This window comes from Festucalex cinctus, chromosome 14, assembly GCF_051991245.1.
Source record: "Festucalex cinctus isolate MCC-2025b chromosome 14, RoL_Fcin_1.0, whole genome shotgun sequence".
Taxonomy (NCBI): Eukaryota; Metazoa; Chordata; class Actinopteri; order Syngnathiformes; family Syngnathidae; genus Festucalex; species Festucalex cinctus.
Genome location: NC_135424.1, coordinates 10,778,966 through 10,795,136, shown reverse-complemented (window position 1 = coordinate 10,795,136; position 16,171 = coordinate 10,778,966). Strand labels below are relative to the sequence as shown.

General features: G+C 40.5%; 2 protein-coding genes and 1 long non-coding RNA gene across 6 annotated transcripts in view; 2 read left to right on the top strand and 1 right to left on the bottom strand.

Moving 5' to 3' along the window:
- thada (THADA armadillo repeat containing) overlaps nucleotides 1-11,590 on the top strand; it is a 69,594-nt gene extending 58,004 nt beyond the window's left edge. For all 3 annotated transcript variants that reach the window (XM_077494462.1, XM_077494463.1, XM_077494464.1), the window contains 4 exons: nucleotides 284-434; nucleotides 566-688; nucleotides 9,889-10,061; nucleotides 10,433-11,590. In XM_077494462.1, coding sequence (XP_077350588.1) covers nucleotides 284-434; nucleotides 566-688; nucleotides 9,889-10,061; nucleotides 10,433-10,768 — 783 coding nt within the window. In that variant the 3' untranslated portion in view covers nucleotides 10,769-11,590. The remainder of the gene's footprint in view (nucleotides 1-283; nucleotides 435-565; nucleotides 689-9,888; nucleotides 10,062-10,432) is intronic.
- Nucleotides 8,583-10,240, bottom strand: LOC144000822 (uncharacterized). Its single transcript, XR_013278289.1, has 2 exons — nucleotides 9,787-10,240; nucleotides 8,583-9,211 (listed from the first exon to the last, which is right to left on the bottom strand). It is a non-coding gene; the product is annotated as an uncharacterized LOC144000822 (long non-coding RNA).
- A 1,157-nt stretch (nucleotides 11,591-12,747) lies between the features above and the next one.
- On the top strand, nucleotides 12,748-15,856 carry zfp36l2 (zinc finger protein 36, C3H type-like 2). Of its 2 annotated transcripts, none has more exons than XM_077494468.1 (2): nucleotides 12,748-13,196; nucleotides 13,308-15,856. In XM_077494468.1, exons 1-2 carry the CDS (start codon nucleotides 13,104-13,106, stop codon nucleotides 14,481-14,483), a joined length of 1,269 nt encoding a protein of 422 aa, XP_077350594.1. In that variant the 5' UTR covers nucleotides 12,748-13,103; the 3' UTR covers nucleotides 14,484-15,856. The 2 variants fall into 2 exon arrangements, with proteins under 2 accessions (XP_077350594.1, XP_077350592.1); XM_077494466.1 differs by having other exon boundaries at nucleotides 12,750-13,196; nucleotides 13,305-15,856.
- The last annotated feature ends 315 nt before the right edge of the window (nucleotides 15,857-16,171 follow it).

The following is a 16,171-nucleotide window of genomic DNA, read 5'->3' as shown; positions in this document are numbered from 1 at the left end:
GTTTTTTTGTCCATTTTTGTTCCTTAAATCCATCCTCATTGTCTCGGACCAGCTGTATCTGACAGTATAATATACGTCCATTGTTTTTGTTTCCAGTAGTTTTTTTTTGTTTTTGTTTTTCACAAAAATACATCATAGACTACACAGTATTTTTTTTATTGTTTCACATTATTGATATTTTTATGACTTTAATGGAATCGTATAGACATCTTTTTTTTTCACTTGTATGCGTGGCAGTATATTTTTATATGCATTTTAATTTCCTGGTGTACCTGTCATGCAGAGTGCAAGTATCATGACTTGCTTAGCACAGTGGGGGGCACTCGTGTGCTCATCCTGCAGTGAGGAGCAGCATGTGGAAGTAAAGCTGATGGCTGCCAAGGTGTTGGTGGACTCAACAGGCACGCTACTGACCAGCTCTGAACTGCCACTTGGTGAGTTCTCAAACATAAACCAACTTGAAGAAATTCATTTGAGATGGATAATGAAAGTGATGTGAAACGCTGGAAAAAAACGTCATGTTGTGTTCCTGTGTGTGTATATATGTACCTGTGTTTGTCTTCAGGTCTGCTCAGCACAGTGTCTCTGTGGAGGAGTCTGTTTATGCTGTTGCAAGATGAAGACCAGGAAGTTCGCAGTTCTGCCTCTGATTTCATTGCTAATCCACCAACTCATCTGATTAGTGAAGGTACACACTCAATCTGGTTACACCTTGTGATTAACTTGTTTTTCATTAAATATTACATTATATATGTATATTCACAGCCACAACTTTTAACACCAGGTTAATATAGTGTGTTAAAGGTACTCTAGTTTGTTGACACATTGAGAATTCCCACCAACTCCTACCTTATCAAATTTGAATGTTGGAATACAACTTCGATTGTTGTTCACAGAAGGGTTTCGTCATGCCCTTCTTACCGTAAATGTGTGACTCATAAATGCTTTAGACAACCAGAACCCTTTTATAAGAGTTGTACTTCATGATTTTCTTTCTGCCAGATGAGCACACACGCGAACACGCACCCACACAAAGTTAGCCATGACCGCTGCAAAATAGCACTCAGAAACAGCCACTTGTGACTGTTTTTATGCACAAATGAATCAAGCTACTGACATAATGTAGTTTTTTACTTTCTTCGTGAAATCCCGGTTTACATACACGGGGTTAAATTCTATCTTTGGCAGAACTGTGTCTGCCTCCACTACTCTATGTGGTGATGATACTCCATTCATCAGGAAGAGTGACTTGCTTCTATTTGTTACTAGCTAACTAGTGCAAACTGAATGGTTAGAAAGATAGCATCTGTGCACAACTTATATGTACAGGAACATTAGGATTTTTACAAAAGGGAGATTTGCCTTGGCTCTTATGGATATGGTGGCTCTTCACTGCAATACTGTTGTCCATTTTACTATAAAAGTACTCATTAAAGCATTTTATACTGATCAAAGATCAATATTGATCTGATAAGAGTGGGCTGCTGATTGAGTACAATGTTTGAAAACAAACGGCACTGTGCCCACCATTATTTTAAATGTATCATTGATTACGTTTATGACTTTTGTTTGGTAAGCAGTGTTTGTTTTTGTTTTTTTAATTGTAATTGTTGTTTTATAGTCTTACAGTTTCCATTCATGCTTATGTCAGTTTGGGTGTAAAAAGACACCTATTTTATAATATAACACGTTAATTTGTCATCATGTAAACATTTTTAACAAGAAATTCAATTCATTCATATATATGGATGGGTGTATACCGATACCAGGTATCCATATGGGGCCCATACAAGGCCTTATTTTAAGGTATCGGGTACTCATGGAGACTATCAATACCAGCCACAGCTACTTAAAGGCAAAAAAAAAAAAAAAAAAAGGCAAAGTCTTTGCGTTACTGTGTGCTACAGTCTGAAACATCGACAAATCATCATTTACCCCAGAAACAAAGGTCCCTGTTCACATTTGTTTTGTCATTTGTGCTATATATCAAAAGTACGAGGTATCTGTACTTTGTATCGATGAGGTGAGTATTCAGAATGAGTACTCGCAGTGGTTTCAGTCTGAAAAAAGTGGTAGTGAACATCCCTATTCATAGATATTCTGCCACTTTTTTTCCTTCCATCCATATCCTTTAAAATATTGAAATTGAAATATTGTTTCAGATGGCATGACTTTATTTGCTTGTCAGTTCAGTCATATCCCCCACCCAGTTTCTTTTGTGTGAAAGGAATGTTTGCAATCAAATTGTCTGGGTGTGTTAATACAAATTAAAAAAAAAATAAAAAAAAGAACAGGGTCCGTTTGTGTTAAAATTGTAGTTTCACTTGACTGAAAGCAGTAATTTGGTTTTCTTTAGTGCATTTATACCTACTAACTTGTAATTTATATCCTCATGATATTTAGCCTTTTCTTTATTTTCCCTGCTTTCCCCTGGATACTCTTTCTGACCATCCTTTTTTTTTTTTTTTTTTTCTCTTGCAGTGTGTGAGTCAGACAATGTCAGATAAGCTGTTGGCTAAAAATTAGATAGAACCTCAAAAACTAGACATCAGGATTCTTTGAAAGAGGAAGAGAACAATTGCACATAATTAGTTGGTTTGAGGTATTCTCCCATTGTATTCTATATATATTTGCTGTTCTGTCCTCCAAACTCTTATGATCATGAAAATTTTAAAATCAGATTCCAAACACGTGTGATACAAACAAAAAGAATGTAACACTGTAATGTGGTCATCTTAATTGAATGTGTGACTAGGTCAGGAAAGTCACATTCCTCAAGTTAATGAGAAAGCACCCAAAAACCCGAAAGAAATCACATTGTCTGTAAAATGAAAACCCGCAAAAACCTTGAATTGGAAACAATAATATATATTGTCACTCCACTTTTGAAGCCTAAACTTGTCAGACGTTCTGAAATAGATGAGTACAAGTCAGTTGGAAGGGTTTTTGGTTTAAACAAAAGCTGTGGTAGATATAAAAAGTCTACACACCCCTGTTCAAATGCCAGGTTTTTGAGTTTGACATAATATGCAAGCGTTACCGCGATTGGATGGTGTAAGCCCAAATCTCTACCATTTCCCGTATTTACATACAAACTGTTGGCTTTATCATCTGTAACCGATGGTTATTAAAAAATAAATAAATAAAATACAATTTAAAAAGGGGAAAAACCACAAAATATATTACATATTACATAATGTCTTGATTTAATGGTTTTAGCGTGTTTAATGAAGTCGTACAATGTCAAAGTGGCCCTAACATCCTTTGATTTATTTAATTTTTTGGGGAGGTTTGGTTTATTGAACATATAAACATAAACACATTACAAGTTTAAATAAAATACAAGAAAGAGTTGGAAAGAAGAAAGAAAATAATTTGTCAAGTGTCATAATGTACATGAGCTTATCTAGTCCTACTCCCTGTTACGTCTATCATGTTAGACTAATGAGTTGTGTTTATTTCATAATATGTCATAGGATACAATTAAACAATGGAAAATAAAACAAAGCATGCTTATCATAAGTGCACAAAATATTTTGGTATGAGCCCTTATCCATTGCATATACGTAAAGAAGAAAGAGAAAACGTCATACATATATAATAAATAAATTCCCAAACATAAATTGTTTTTCTATATGTAAAAAGTTTGGACACCCCTCCTGGTTTACACTGTTCTATGATATATTTAATACCTTGGAATTTTCTTTCCGACCCTCCTCCTGACTGATGCCTTTGAACAATGAGATCCCTCTGATACCGTGGAAGCTGCCTGTGAACCATGACTAGTGCTGTCGCATGTGAATACCGTAATGCCAGGAAATGCCTACCAGAAGAGTTGACAGCAAGTTAATAAGAGTTCCCAGGTTATGAGGGTGTGCACAATTTTGCAATCACATTATTCCAGTTCTTCTTTTGTTTTTCCTTACCCCATGTAAGATTTTTTTTCTTTTTAATTGTGTTGTACAGGTTGTACATTACATTAATGGTGGAAAAATGATTTATCTTGGTGTCTTTTTTTAATTTCACAAAAATATGAATAGCAGTGTGTAGACTTTTTATATCCACTGTAGTGTTACAGACAGTGTTTGTAAGGCTGTACTTACTGTGGTCACCCGAATGACATTTATAAGGCTGTGTGCGTGCATGTAGTTGGCGCTGACACTCCTAACACCCATTTTCATTCTCTCATGCGACCACTATAATTTTGCGTCAAATAGAAAGACATCATCAAGCCCTTGGTTTAATCCATCATGCGTAAGACGCAAACACTAATTTGCATTCTTGCTCGGTTATTTCACTAAAACAGCACAAATTTAAAATAGCCAACACTGGTTAAGTCTATCTGAAGGGTCATCATTGTCATGACTTGAGTCATGCAGGAGGAAATGTTTGGGTCTTGTCTTATGTCTGGGGTTGAGTTTGAGTTCATGACCTGTTAATCTACTTTCAACTAGTTTTTGGCTGTGTGATGTTATATGATGTTTGGAACTCTCTATAAAGAACTATGTTACTTCGGGAATCTTTAATCGCGTTACTGAAGAATCTTTTATGTTACGTGATGTATCTGTAATTACTGGGTTAACAACCAATCAGAGAATTCCATGTCAGTACTGGTACTCACATGTCTAGCCACAACCAATGAGATCGATTCACTGTCTATATAAGCTGTCTGAGAAATGTGGGTGTTGCCGGATTATTGCTCACTGTTCTCTGTGCTTCTCCGCAGCCCAAGGGGGCTTGGAATGTCGTGACTCTCGATGCATTCTCGTTGTTTTTAGTTTTGTCAAGTTATGTGAATAAATAGTTAAAACCTTATTTGTGTCTGCGCTTTGGGTTCCAACCCTTCAGTACACAACAATCATGGTTTTTGATTTAACCTGGAAATAACCGTTTTGTGGTGACTCAGCCAACCAATGCCCTGTTCCTTTCTACAGAATTTATTACACCTCCTGTACTTTTACCACCCCCTCTGATCATATTCCCAAGCCTGTGCTTGTCATTCAAGGAAGAATTGTTATCAAATGGGAGATAAGAGTCTGGAAGCTAACCAGCCTTTTTTACTGCTTAACTAGAGAACCCTTTGTCAATGTACTATCTCAGTTGTAAATTGGCTTATTCAATTTATCCAAAGGTTGTATTTGTGCAACCTATCTACCCTATTCCTCCGTTGTGGGGTAGTTTAAGGATCAATATGTAAGCAATAGATTAATCAAGCAATACAGTCTTAATCCGGAATGGTCATATGTGAATAACGTTTTTTTGTTTTTTTTTGGTCGATGCTGAACTCTTTAAAAGCAGCAAAACTCCTCTTTTTATGACCTCATTCTCATGTAAATGCACTGTGAGACTGGTTGCTGGAGAGTGAGCTTTTTAATTTGATTATATTTCATTCAACGGTAAGGACTTGGGATTCTGCTCTGGATATAAAAATGTTCTTAACTTAATATTGGATGCAGTGAATGAGCCCAATTATACCGTTTGTGTGTTTGCATACAAGTTGGATACTAGTTGCGAGTGTGTGCCGAGTTTCTTGTTTGCGTGTCTTTCCCATCCCCTGATGTTCTGTCGGTTTACTGTGAATGTGTGGGTGCGCGCCTGCATGTTTTATGACCTCTCATCAAGTGTCTGAGGTGTTAGTTGTTTCAGAAGAGACAATGCTTCTACCCCTTTGATATGGAGTACAGAGACATTCACACACCTGTTTCCCTCCGATTAAAAAAAATGCAACATTTCATTTAAAACATGTTTGTTTTGTGTGCGGTAGAGCACTGAAGACCTCAGATTTGTTGAACTGATTCTTTCCCAGCACGTTGAGACACAAAGGAGCTATTGTCCATGACTTGAAGATTTATTAATCTCCGATTTAACCTATTCCCACCGCTGGCCAAATACCTCAAGACTAATTGGGTCTGAAATCAAACTCTGCTCACTCTCACTGGACCTCCAGCAATGACAGTGGGTAAGGGTGGGAACAAAAGGATCACTTCATGGACAGCATATATAGCACAAAGAGATTTGGAGTGGCCACTGGCTTATGAGAGGGCATTTAATGTGATTGGAAGCACAAAATGGCAACGTGAATATGAAGCTTATCGTCGATCCTCTTCTCGACTTGCCTTTAAACTTTTGCATTTGTTTACAGCAACAACAGTTAGACCTTGTTGTGATGGTATGACAAATGAAAGCATAAAGTAATTCTAAATAATTGCGCTGGAATGTCTAATTTGCGTGGGAATGTTTGAACCACTATTTTGAAGACAAACTGCCGTCACGCCCACATTTAGCAGGCCATTCTGACCCAGTGAATTGTTATCAGACAGCTCGTCCAGCATAACCCACTTTGCTTACTGTAAAGCAACAACTCAACTTTATTTAGTTATAGAACACTTTAAAACCAACCAGAGCTCCATGCAAAGTGCTGTACGTCAGACATATAAAAACAGAGTTCAAACAAGAAATTAATATCAAACAAGTCCCTTTTGTGTCATTTGACTTTCACATGTCCTTTCCCTTAGTTAATTCATTAACAGTAGATGATGCAGCTGAATGATAGTGAAGGGCCCTTTAGAGCAAGACATTCATTAAACAGACCCTGTCCTATTTCAGGAGGACACTCACCCAACTATTACACCAGCAGCACAAATATACCAGCAATGATAAAGTACACAAAAAACAAGTCACTACTCTTGACATTTATGCAACATTTTCTCACTGTCTGCCGTATTTCATGCAAAACACAATATCTGAAAAATTCTAGTAAAATATAACTTCTAAAATATGTTCTACACAACCCCACTAGTCTAAATATGTTATTCTGTTTAATATTGTGTTAGTGGAATATGAGTTGAGCAGCAAAATCCAGCCATTTTTATCCATCTCAGGGGGTGGACATTTTTGCCACTTCCTGTTGGCTGAAGATGACATCAAGGTTGTTCATGTCTCAGGTGACAACCAATCACAGCTCAGCTTCAGAAGACAGGTGAGCTGTAATTGGTCGTTGCCTGAGCCCTGAGCAACTGTGATGTCATCTTCAGTCGACAGTAATTGGCAAAATGGCCTCCCCCTGAGATAGACAAAATGGCTGGAATTTGCTTCACAACTTATTCCACAATGTAATCAGAATGTCATGTTTAGACTAGTGAGGTCACATATAACATATTATTGTCAAGAAATATTTCAGGTTGACTTCTACTTTAATGTGTTTAAAGCACAATACAATATTTTAGACCTGTAGTTTGCAGTGGCACTTTGTAAAGAAATACAATGCAGAATAAGGGCTTGTATTGACAGGTCTTATCCAGAAATACATTTTGAATACTTTAACTCTTCCATGGTTTCTTTTATAAAATGTGTTCTAAACTTAACATTTTGAATTATAATTGTGGATCATAGATGTAGTGTTATCACAGTATGTACCACTACCATATTACATTAGGTTTAATTTTTAGTTTACTAATTTCACAAGTGAGTAAATGGTGTGGTTGTCCGACCTCTAATGAACATTCCCTGGCAATCCCGAATAAAGCAATGCACATCTAAGTGTAAAATGTCTTTAAAAGGGCAGAAATGGCTAGTGGGCAGTTGTTGGGTCTTAATCAAAGAAACACAAATTCAACCTGATTTCCTTTCTTGGCAATGGATTTCCTGGCATGATATCCCTTCCAAAACATTCTTCAGAAAATTATACCAGCAACCTTTTAAGTGTGCTTGGATCTGCGCCACGGCCTTGATAAGAAGGAAACGGATAAATGGGTGTACGTGCAATCTTTTTAAAAACGCATAGTTGCAAAGCCGTGCCCTCTTGAGTTTCCTCTTCAGGCTTCTGATGGCTTTTTTTCTCTTTTTTTTCTTTTCGGAGGTGACTTTTGCATCTGCTGCAGTGAGCTCAGACCATCATTGTAACCTGGAGCACTTATTGTCACGGCGATTTTCACTCCTCTCTGGTTAATGTTTCCTGTCGGTGTCAAGATTGTTGCATTTGGTCGACATCACTGTTCGCCACCAACAACCAAAGGAAGTCAGGGCTGTAAAGACTGTGTTTTGGTTTCACACCTCTTTGCATCTCACACTTTAGCTTCCTGGTCTCTCGGCTCCAAAGTGGCTTGAGCAAGTTTCTCGTGTGAAGAGTGAAGAAACCGTTGTTGTTGTTATACTGGTGACATCTCCGGCATGTCGCTTCCACTCTTGTCTCGGAATTTTAACCAAAATATTACCTTTAAAAATAAATGAATATATTCTTAGCTCCCCAAGTACCATCATAATGACCAACATTAAAATAATTTAAATTTCTAAAAAGTATTGCGCAGTTGGAATATAACATTGGTCTCATATAGAGGAAATAATTGTACTTAATGATTCAATTAACATGCATTGCACATAAATGTTACGTAAAACTGTACTAAAATAAATGTACTGTACTGGAGTATTAAACAACTTAACAGTTTAAGCCAGTGTCCCATTAAATATAGTTTGACGTTTCCCTCTACCCAAGTAGACTACACAGTGTATTGTGGTTGAATGACAGCAGCACACTCAAGTCTTCATCAAATCCATCGCCACATTATTGTCAAAAAAAAAAAAAAAAAAAAAAAAAAAAAAGAGGCTCAATGCAAGGTAAATATACACTACAGAACAAGCAGCTCATATGCCTGCACACATCCCCGCCAAACAAACACACAGGCAAAGATACAGTCACCTAACACTCATGCTGGTCATGGCATGAAAGACAATCTCCTTGAGAAACAAGCATTTAACAGCAAAGCTTAAGGAAGGAAATCACGTTACAAGATGTAGAGGTAAAAAAACAAAAAAAAATGCATGCAGCCATTCTGACCCTTTGTTTGGAGGCAGGGTTGCTAAGTGGACTTTTACATCAACTTGTCCCTGACAAGAGGTGGCTTCTTGCTAAAGAAAAGAATTTGTCACCCAAGCTCTTAAACTGCTAAATCTCCTCTAATGCTGTGCAATCAATGGCTTGTAATGTTCACCGACTGCGTCTCTCCCCCTTCAGACTCTGATTTTACGCCTCTTTTCTCAAGAGGAAAATCAATATGGGTTCCCATCGCTGTATGTGTTGTACTGTATGCGTGCTGATGAGGGGGGGGCTGTAAACTTCTACGCACCCCCACACGCCCTCCTCTGGTTCCCATAGTGGTAGTGGTGTTTGGACTTGGCAAACCTTTTGATGTCTGTGCCATTATCCGGGTGTCAGCTGCAGAGACGATGGTCAAGGTGGGAAAACAAAAACAACAACCAAGTACAACAATTTTTACATAAATTTTCACCCCCAAAATATGACAAATCATTTAAAGTATGACTTATATATATCATTTTTCCTTAAAATTGAATAAATTAATGGTAATTGCGAAGTTTTTCTAATTTGTCATTTCCAGTCCCTGATTGTCCCTGAAAGTCCCTGACAGACTTTAAACTGATCCGATTGGCCGGATAGGAATATTGCATTTTCTGCTAAATCTGAAAAGAAAAATAACTAATTACTAAACTATGCCCTCAAAATTGAATGTAAATAGTAATATTTATACATTTTTATGTAGCTTACTGAACTAATGAAAGTAATGTGTGGTCCACTTGATCTTCTCGTTTTTAGTTTTAGTGCTTTGCTTCATTTTCTTCGTCTCGTTTCTCTTAACCTGTTTACCTGTGCTATATTTTAATGTAAAGGTCAATTTGGTCATTCCTAAAGATAAAACCCTTCTTAGTACAAAGACTCGTCAACTCGCAGGTAAAGGTCACAGTCGAGCACATGCACTTGTTTGCAATTCTTACCAAGACCGTTTTGGATCAGCGCAAAAATAATCTTGCTTTCTGATTCTTGTCAACCAATTGTGACATCGATCTTGTCCATGTCTTCAAATTTCGTTTGAACAGATATGGCAGGCGTGACGGTGTGTCCTCCCGTAGCCCTGGACGTTGGCGTGAGGCTCTTGTGTCGCCTATTGGAAGTGTGGAAGCAGGTACCGGCAGGCGTCCTTGCTCTGACTGAGTGGCTGCTGGGAGAGGAAGAAGGCAATGAGGAGGCACGTGCAGATGACCCCAGTCTGGTAAAAACAAATAAATATATATCTATATTTTTTTTTCACATTACTGGGCATGCTTTCAACTAGGGCTAGGTATCGATTCCAATTTCCTCAATCTAAAAGTGGCTCACACTTCTAATAAGATACTAGTGATGGTGCTAACATTTGAGCACCTGAACCTCATTGAATTTGATTGGATAGAACCTCCCCCTTTTGACTTGAGTGCCACATTTGCACCCGCTCTGCCTTTTGGCTAGTTCTGAACATTTGTAAGTGTAAGTCGAGGCACAAATGTGTGCGACTATTTGTCCATATGTGCTGGATGTGTTAAAAACGACGGGAGTCTTCTTACCTAATAGCGTTAATGGAGCAATTTGGTTGTTTTGATTGAATAGGATGAAGAGGACTTCCTGTTTGAAAAGGGCAACCTTAACCTGTGGGCGGAGCCGGTCCAATGGGTGACGCTGCTTCACAGAAACCTCGTTTCCCTCATCCTCATCTACAAACAGAACGGACAATTAGGACGTCCCGAGCAGGAGCAGGCTCGCCAAATTGACGCTCTGGCTTCAAACGCCCGAACCAAACTGTTGAGCTCCAAACAGGCCCTGGACTCGCTCCCGGTCCTGCCGCAGTTCTCCTGCCCCATGGAGCACGCCCGCCTGCTACTGCGGCAGCGGAGGGCCACGCTGGCTCTGGATGTGCTGGACACTCTGACAGGAGAAATTGAGTAATACTGTAATGTCGGAAAACCTGTCACAAAATGTCCTCATGTGATCAGGAAAGTTGTTTTTATCTATTTGTACTGCCTGCTCACGTCTTTTAGATTTTTATGACTTTTAATTGTTGATTTCTGAAATTGAATCTGTTGAGAATGTATTTTAGAGTTAAAAAAAAAAAAATCTAGAATATTTTTTTCATAACTCCTGTCTCTTTAAGATTTAAGCTCCGTGCAAGAAGCACAACTTGAAACCTCCCACTCAAGTTGCACATTGTGAGTCTACTTTGACTTTTTTTTTCTTTCATGTTTAATAATCCTTCCAATTGGACTTTGTTTTGTCCTTCCACTCTGGTTATATAATATAGAGGACAGCACAATAGACTACTGTTTGTGTTCACGGTGGCCATATACACATTGACCCTTCTCCCTCCCTTGCTATCCGTGTTCCTTGTTACAGTAACGCTGACGTAATGTTTTGGAACCACTCAACATGTCCCCATAAAAAGGGAGCTGTCTGATTAGGAACGATTCCTGCACGTACAAGGGATTTCTCAAGAATTTCGCCGTGTCTGGCCTTCACTTCAAATTGTTTATCTCGACTGCAGAGAGCAAACGGGGCAAATGGTCCTGGAGCAGCTCAGAGCATATTTTTAGGGTAGTAGTAGTAGATTCCAAACTCATGTCATTTTTTTTTCCCTTTGCCTGTTTCTGTTTCCTTCACCTCTCTCTTTTCGTCAACTCTTGAGAGGATATTAAATCATGTAAAAATAAACGTGATATATTTTTAGATCCTATTTTGCAATTATGATCCTAAATTAAAAGGCCATAATGGTTACTGGTGTTGCAGAAACCGGTAATTTCTGGTAGCGCGCTGTGCGTTTTACACCCAGTCGCATCCATGCGCTACCAACTTAGTGAGGTCGTCTGTTCTGTGAAGCTGACATTTAATTTGAACATTCAGTAATTCATCTGTAAAAGCTTTAACTTTGGAAACGGAAAGTCACAGTTCTAGTGGCAACTGTAGATGTTGGAAAGCCTGAGAGTTGTTTGCTTCCTGACTACTGAAAAATATATAAAGGAAATAGTTTTAATCGCATAAGAAACAAAACATAAAATTGGATTACAAACATGTCGTGGCAGCATTTGCCGCTGTACAAAACCTTACTCAGCAGGGGGCGCACTTTGATGTCACTTTCTTTGATGTCACTTCCGAACACGCTCGCCAGGGGGCAGCGTTACACTATTATTCCACACGCAAGTACATACAAACCACATTCCTTCACTCTTGTGCTCCCAGACTGTGAAAAACAAGTTCGATGAAGGAAGACCGCTGAGGGGAAAAAAAAAAAAAAAAAGTTCTTACCACAGGTTTTGTTTTATTTTTACTGAGCTGTAAGGAATGACAGGTTTCCCATACTACGGTTAATTATTAAAGTTAGTTTGTGGAAAAAGACTAAACGTACGTCATGTAGTTTAGTTCTGTGTTGTTCCTCCGTAGGCTTTTACCCTGTTTTGTGGATTATGCAAAGACTAAATGCTAAAAAATTTCCTGCACTCTGCCTGGACTCCTCTCCGCTCATACTTGTGGTCTCTCTCACCCTATCCACGCGAAGAGAGCGCAAGGGTGAGGCAGTTTCCTTCCATTACAAATACATGTGCGCATGCTTCCAAGTGAGACAGCGAGAGGATGGTGGGTGGGAGGGGGTCTCAGCCGCATTTGTGCTGGTTAAAGCTCCTCAAGTGTGCAGGAAGTCTGTATAAGTGAGCGAGCTTCCAAGATATTCACGTTAGTAACCCCCTAGAATTGAGGAAGAATTGATGGTCTCAATGGAAGTCGGTTTTCTGACCAACCTCCGTTAATTTGGATGCGATGTGTGATTTAAAACGAGGGAGAGAAAAAATAAAACTTTGGGGATGTGATGATGGACGATGAGGGGAGGAGTTTTGGGGTTGAATTTCAAGGCGTGGTGTCAAAGAATAAGCGACCAACCAGTGAGTGGATGTTTTTTTTTTTAAATGAGAAGACGGAAAAGAGGAGGCGGCTCTGTCAAAACTTTTCTACTTAGTTCAGTTTGCCCCTCCCCGGCCACCGGCACGTATTTATAGCCCGCAAAAAGGGGCTTGAGCCCGCAGTGAAGCATTTTTGGCTCAGCGCTTCTTCAGGGGAGGAATCACACCCATCTACTACTCATCAAAACAAAAAAACTATCCCCGCTCTCGTTTTCCTTCGTCGGTTATAAAGTCCGCCGGCTGTTTTTGCAACAACTTTCCAGAACATTTTCCCCTCAACCAAAAAGCAGTCGTGGCACAAACCAGCGCTCGTCGCAGTGCAGCCTGCTCGTTCCTCCATGAAAGAAGGAGTGCACCAGCAAATTTGGGGAAACGACGACATGTCTGCGACCGTCTTGTCCGCCTTCTACGACATGGACATGCTTTACAAGGTACAGCTGCTCGTTTAATTTGAGTTGAGTGCATCATGTTGCAACAAGTTTCAGCCATGTGACCGGAGTGCAATTGCTAACATGTCGCCCGTTCTCTCTCTCCCGCAGCAGGATAAAAGCACGAACATGAACGCCCTCCACATCAACAGCATGCTGGACAAGAAGGCGGTCGGAGCCCCGGTCACCTCCGCGGGCTCCGGTGGCCCCTTCGCGCCGGGATTTTTCCGCCGAAACTCCACCAGCAACGTGGAGGCGATGAACAACGGCAACAAGTACTCCATGAGCTCCTCTTACAGCAGCCTGAAGGAGAACACGCCGAGCGGAACGACCACTCTCATGAACAAGGAAAACAAGTTCCGCGACCGCGCGTACAGCGAGAGCGGAGAGCGGGCCGTGCTGCAGCAGAAGGCCGGCTCTCAGATCAACTCCACCCGCTACAAGACCGAGCTGTGTCGGCCCTTCGAGGAGAACGGCTCGTGCAAGTACGGCGAAAAATGCCAGTTCGCCCACGGCTACCACGAGCTCAGGAGCTTGTCCCGCCACCCCAAGTACAAAACGGAGCCGTGTCGCACGTTCCACACCATCGGCTTCTGCCCCTACGGTCCCCGGTGTCACTTTATCCATAACGCCGACGAGCGCCGGCCCGCTCCGGCCGCCAACGCCAACGTGCAGGCGGGGGAGTCCCGCGGCTTCGGCCAAAGGGACATCCTGCCCCCTCAGCAGCAGCACTGCTACGCCCAGAGGGACAGACCAAAGCTTCACCACAGCCTTAGTTTCTCCGGCTTCTCCAGCCACCACGGCCTGGACTCCCCGCTGCTCGAAAGCCCCACGTCGCGAACCCCGCCGCCGCCCGCCTCCTCCTGCATGTCCTCCTCCAGCTTCTACGACGACGTGCTGTCGCCCAACTCCATGTCTTGCATCAACAGTGCCTTCAACCTACCCGGGCAAGACTTAAAAACTTTGCTGGCCCCGCTGGCCGTGCACACCTCCGGCGGCTACTCCAACAACCACTCGGCCGGCGGCGCCCACTACGGGGGCGTGCAGGGCGGCATGTGCCCCCCGTCGCCTCCCACGTACAACATGAGCCACTTGCAGACGCTGCGCCGTCTCAGCGAGTCGCCGGTGTTCGAACCTCCCCCCAGCCCGCCAGACTCTCTCTCAGACCGGGAGAGCTACGCCAGCGGGTCCCTCAGCTCCTCCGGGAGCCTCAGTGGCTCCGAGTCTCCCAGTCTGGACGCTGGGAGACGTTTGCCAATCTTCAGCAGGCTGTCGATTTCAGATGACTGAGCGTGTTTATTTTATTCTGTTTTTGTAGTGGATTATGTCAGCAGCTTCCACCTTGCTGAAGTGCCTTTGAGCAACAAGACATTGAATCTACCAGCTGAAGGGGTGGTGGCCCTGCTCTGACCTCCCTGGTGGGGGGCAAGTGAGGAAAGTTCCACCCACGGGGATCAATAAGTGTCCTTGACCTGGCATTAGATTACTTTTTTTTTTTTTTTTTTTTTTTTTTTTTCCATTCTCTGTAATATAGCTGTATTAAAAGTTTAGTTAGTAAACAGAAGGCATTCCATCAGTGCCTTGCCCAAGGGCTCATGCCAGCCCCTCTTCCCTGTTTTTTGTTTTTGCTCTATCAGGCGAGTCACACTTTTCCTGGGATTAGATGACTTGACAAGACGAAGAGACTATAAAAGCGAGTCGATTTCCTCCTATCCTGCCAAGAATTTGCCTCGACTCAAAGTAACATTGTTTTTTTTTTTTCCTTTTTCAAAGTGCTTTTTTTTTCGTCTCCTCTGAAAAGCTTCAACTTCCATTCCATATCTGTTCTCTCACAGTGCCACCCAGTGGTTAGGTTGGTTAGTGTAGCTTGTTGCTTGGTTGAAAAGCACTCTTGAGTTGGGTTTGTTTGGGGAAATCACTGCTGATGGTTGAATATATATTTTTTTAGCTGTTTGAGTGATTTGCATAGCGGTGCATAACTGGCTATGGACTATTTAACTTATTTATTACCTTGTGAAACAAGTATAGGCTACATTGGTAATTTGTGTCCATACTATATTTATCAAGTATGATGAAGCAATAGATCTATATTCTTTTATGTTTAAATTATGATCGCCATTATTAATCTGCATAAAGTGGAGTGTATGTTCTTTTCACAGTAATATATATTGTTTTCTCCTTTTTTGTAACTTCACTTGGTTATTTTTTATTGTAAATGAGTAAAAAAAAAAAAAATCTTAATTTAAGAGAAGGTATGTGATATTTATTTCATTAATTTTGTTTCCTTGTTTACGTTTATTAAAGTTTGCATAATTGCTGTTTTGCTTCTGAGCTTGTGTGTCAATGCTGTAGAAGGCTTTTTTTTTTTTTTCTTTTTCTTCTGAGAATCCCTATTTAGATGATTCTGTAGAATGTAAACTGTGTGGTTGTATAGACCGTCCAAACCTTGTTTTATTTAGATCAGCGACAAAGAATCCAAGTCAATAAATTAACCAAAAAGTATTTTTTTTTTCTTGTTTTCCTCTGCACGAGGTCACACTGTGATTCCAGCCACGTGCTTAAGAATGTAGCAATCCCATGTGCCCCAGTATTATTGTGTAGTGCCTATGGGGCTCACCAACATGACATGCCTTTAAAATTAACCAAATAAAGTATTTTTCTTACATGGCATCTTTTATACGCAGGTTGAAATGAATGTAGTTTTGGATTCTATTTTTACTAAAGGTTGTTACCACTCAGATACTCTGACAACAACAGCCATAACCTCTCTTAGTCCCCATTCCTCTTCATTTGATTTTTGCTCAGCTTTTCTTTCTTTTGATATCAAAATCTAGTCTTGAGTGTTGAGTTTGCTGCAGAGGGAAGTGGTTGAACATGTCTGGTTTGTACATAGTAGGTACAGGGGGATGCACACTATGTACTTTTGACTACTTTATCAGAAGTAAAGCTTTTTGAATGTAACAAAATGGACAAAAAGG

What these genes read in the sequence shown, in the direction of transcription:
- zfp36l2 (XM_077494466.1), top strand. Translation starts at nt 13,104, where the DNA reads ATGAAAGAAGGAGTGCACCAGCAAATTTGGGGAAACGACGACATGTCT. An exon ending in ACATGGACATGCTTTACAAG is followed by an intron (nt 13,197 to 13,304) that starts GTACAGCTGCTC and finishes TCTCTCCCGCAG; the next exon opens with CAGGATAAAAGCACGAACAT.